The sequence below is a fragment of the chloroplast genome of Lycium barbarum (genome assembly GCF_019175385.1).
Source record: "Lycium barbarum chloroplast, complete genome".
NCBI classification, from domain to species: domain Eukaryota; kingdom Viridiplantae; phylum Streptophyta; class Magnoliopsida; order Solanales; family Solanaceae; genus Lycium; species Lycium barbarum.
The window spans coordinates 17,501-20,000 of NC_041110.1; the positions used below are offsets into that span (position 1 = coordinate 17,501).

The following is a 2,500-nucleotide window of genomic DNA, read 5'->3' on the forward strand; positions in this document are numbered from 1 at the left end:
CTGTGTTATATCACCAGATCTCGATTTTTCATATATAAATGTAACTAATGTATCTCCTTCGTAAAGGGTTTCCCCATAATGGCCATGAACAGTTGCTCCGGGGGTGGCCAAATAAGGCTTAGCTGATCGTATCACTATCGAGTCAACTTGAACAAGTATAACTTGACCCGATTTGAGGGGCGATCCGTTTTTGGCTATACATACATTTTCACAAATAAACTGTCCAAGACTAATTATTTTAGATGTCTCTTCACAATAATTGTGATGGAGAAAATACCAATTCAAATTTAATGGATTTAAAATAATGTTACGACATGGATCGGGATTAAAAATTTTTCCATTTTCATCCATTAAATAATATTTAAATTTAATCACTTGAAAAGTCTGTTTTAAATTGTCAAGTTGCAAATAGTTAGTTACTAAGATCTGATTATGAGTTATTAAATGGTAAGATGAATAAAAATTCTCAATTGGAAGGCATGTTCCTAAAGGGCCCAATGAATTCCTAATTGGAATTAGGGTATCTTTTTTAATTGATTCTTTTATCACACTGTGATATTTTACATCCTTGAATGGCCCCATTCGAGAACAATTGGCTGCTGACAAAATTATCAACGACTGACATTCCTTATTTCTATTCAACAACGTATGAATAGTTCCTTGAGGTTGGTTAAGAGATTGTTGAATTTTTGCCTTGGAATAGGAATAAATGGAAGAAAAGGGGTTGATATTGGTACAATCTGATCCATTATCAGAGAGCAATCCTGACCCCGACGGATCATTCCTTTTTCCGATATATGAAATAGGGGATTTCACTAAGTTGATTCTTAGGAAATGTCGAATCAAACCATTTGTCCTTATTTCAACAAAAGAAGCACGGGCTTCCTCGCAAGAAGAACTTTTTTTGTCTTGATTCCAATTCAATACTAAACAAGTCCGAACTAATTGAATACTTGTGTCAGAAATTCCTCGAATCGGTTTGCCATTTCCATAAAGGATATAATTGACAATTCGAAGTTGCACATTATCCCTTTCCTGCAATGGATCCGGTGGAAAAAGGGTTGCTAAATTTATACCGTCCGTTATTTCATATGTGACGACAGGTCGAACTAAAACAAAAAACCTTTTCTTACTAGGTGTAATCCGTTGGACATAGATCCAATTTTGCACTTTTTTGGATTCCTTGGAATTTATTTTTCCTGTTCCTGGTGGTATCAAAACGCCGGTATGTCTGGATATCTTATCTGTCTCGCCAGGAAAATGGATATCTCCAGAAAAGATTTTAAGTTCAATTCGTTTTTTTTTTCTCTCCACCCGGACCAACCCACCGACTCGGCTTCTTAGATTTAAGGTGATTTGTGTATCTACCCCAACGATACTATTGTTCCGTACCATTATGGAAGAAGATCCGGGCAAGATATGTACCTCTTCAGGAATGAAAAAAAATCGATCTACTTTCATTTGGTATTTTGGCCTAAATTCCTTGACTCCTCGATACTCAATCAAATCCTCTTTTTTGATGACTGAATGCGTTTCTATAGTCCCATATTTAATAATGCCCGAACTCTTTCTTCTGTATCGAGGATCATCGAAATAAGCAAGAATACTATTTCGACGGAAAATACCATTTACGGGGATTTCAATCGAGATACCTGAACAGGGCATTAGTTCATTCTCGAGTTCTTGAATCGAGTGTAGTGGAATGATGAATTTATTTCTTCGCCTTTTTGACAATAAATCAGAATTCTCGTGGAGAATAGGCGAATATACGAGATTATACTGACCAGTACATATGATTCGATTAAGGTCTGAATAATCAGGAATCCTATCTTCTTTTTTACCAGAAAAACCCGAACTAAATAATTTCTGCCTCGCCTGATCATTGGTTACTGAGAGGTTAGAAGTATATCTTCGCTTGCCAGAAAGAGAATGCGCATTCATTTGATCCTGATCCTTGTGGATCGAAAGGTAGACTAGACTGGACCTGCACGGCCCTCCTAATAATATCCATAAATGACTTGTTTTTGGTAATAGATGAACATTACCATATGTAAATTCGGGTGCATGATAGACATCGGTACTCCAGTGCATTTCTCCGTCTGAATCAGAATAAATATGTTTTCGAACCTTCTCTTTAAAATTCAAAGTGGATATTCCTGCGCGAATCTCAGCAATTACTTGTTCTGATTCTACATATTGATCGTTTTGAACTAAAAGCAAACTTTTGGGTGGAATATTCACATTATGTAGAATATCTTCACTCTCAATAGTTACATACAAGTCTATAGAACATAGAAAGGCGGGATGCCCATGACGTGTACGTGTCGGATGAACCAAATCCTCGTTGAATTTTATTTTTCCATTAGATGGGGCTCGCACATGTTCTGCAGTACCCCCTGTGAATACTCCTCCGGTATGAAAAGTTCTTAATGTTAATTGAGTACCCGGTTCTCCAATCGATTGACCTGCAATAATACCTACAGCTTCCCCCAATTCAACC

The 2,500-nt window shown here is 36.8% G+C and overlaps 1 protein-coding gene across 1 annotated transcript in view, besides 1 other annotated feature; it reads right to left on the reverse strand. All coding sequences in view use genetic code 11, as the record gives it.

Moving 5' to 3' along the window:
* Nucleotides 1–2,500, reverse strand: part of rpoC2 — a 4,179-nt gene that overhangs the window by 735 nt on the left and 944 nt on the right. Inside the window, exon 1 of the mRNA in view lies at nucleotides 1–2,500. This exon is cut by the window's left edge and continues 735 nt beyond it; it is cut by the window's right edge and continues 944 nt beyond it. Coding sequence (YP_009561817.1) covers nucleotides 1–2,500 — 2,500 coding nt within the window.
* Nucleotides 1–2,500: part of a sequence feature (large single copy region (LSC)) that runs on past both edges of the window.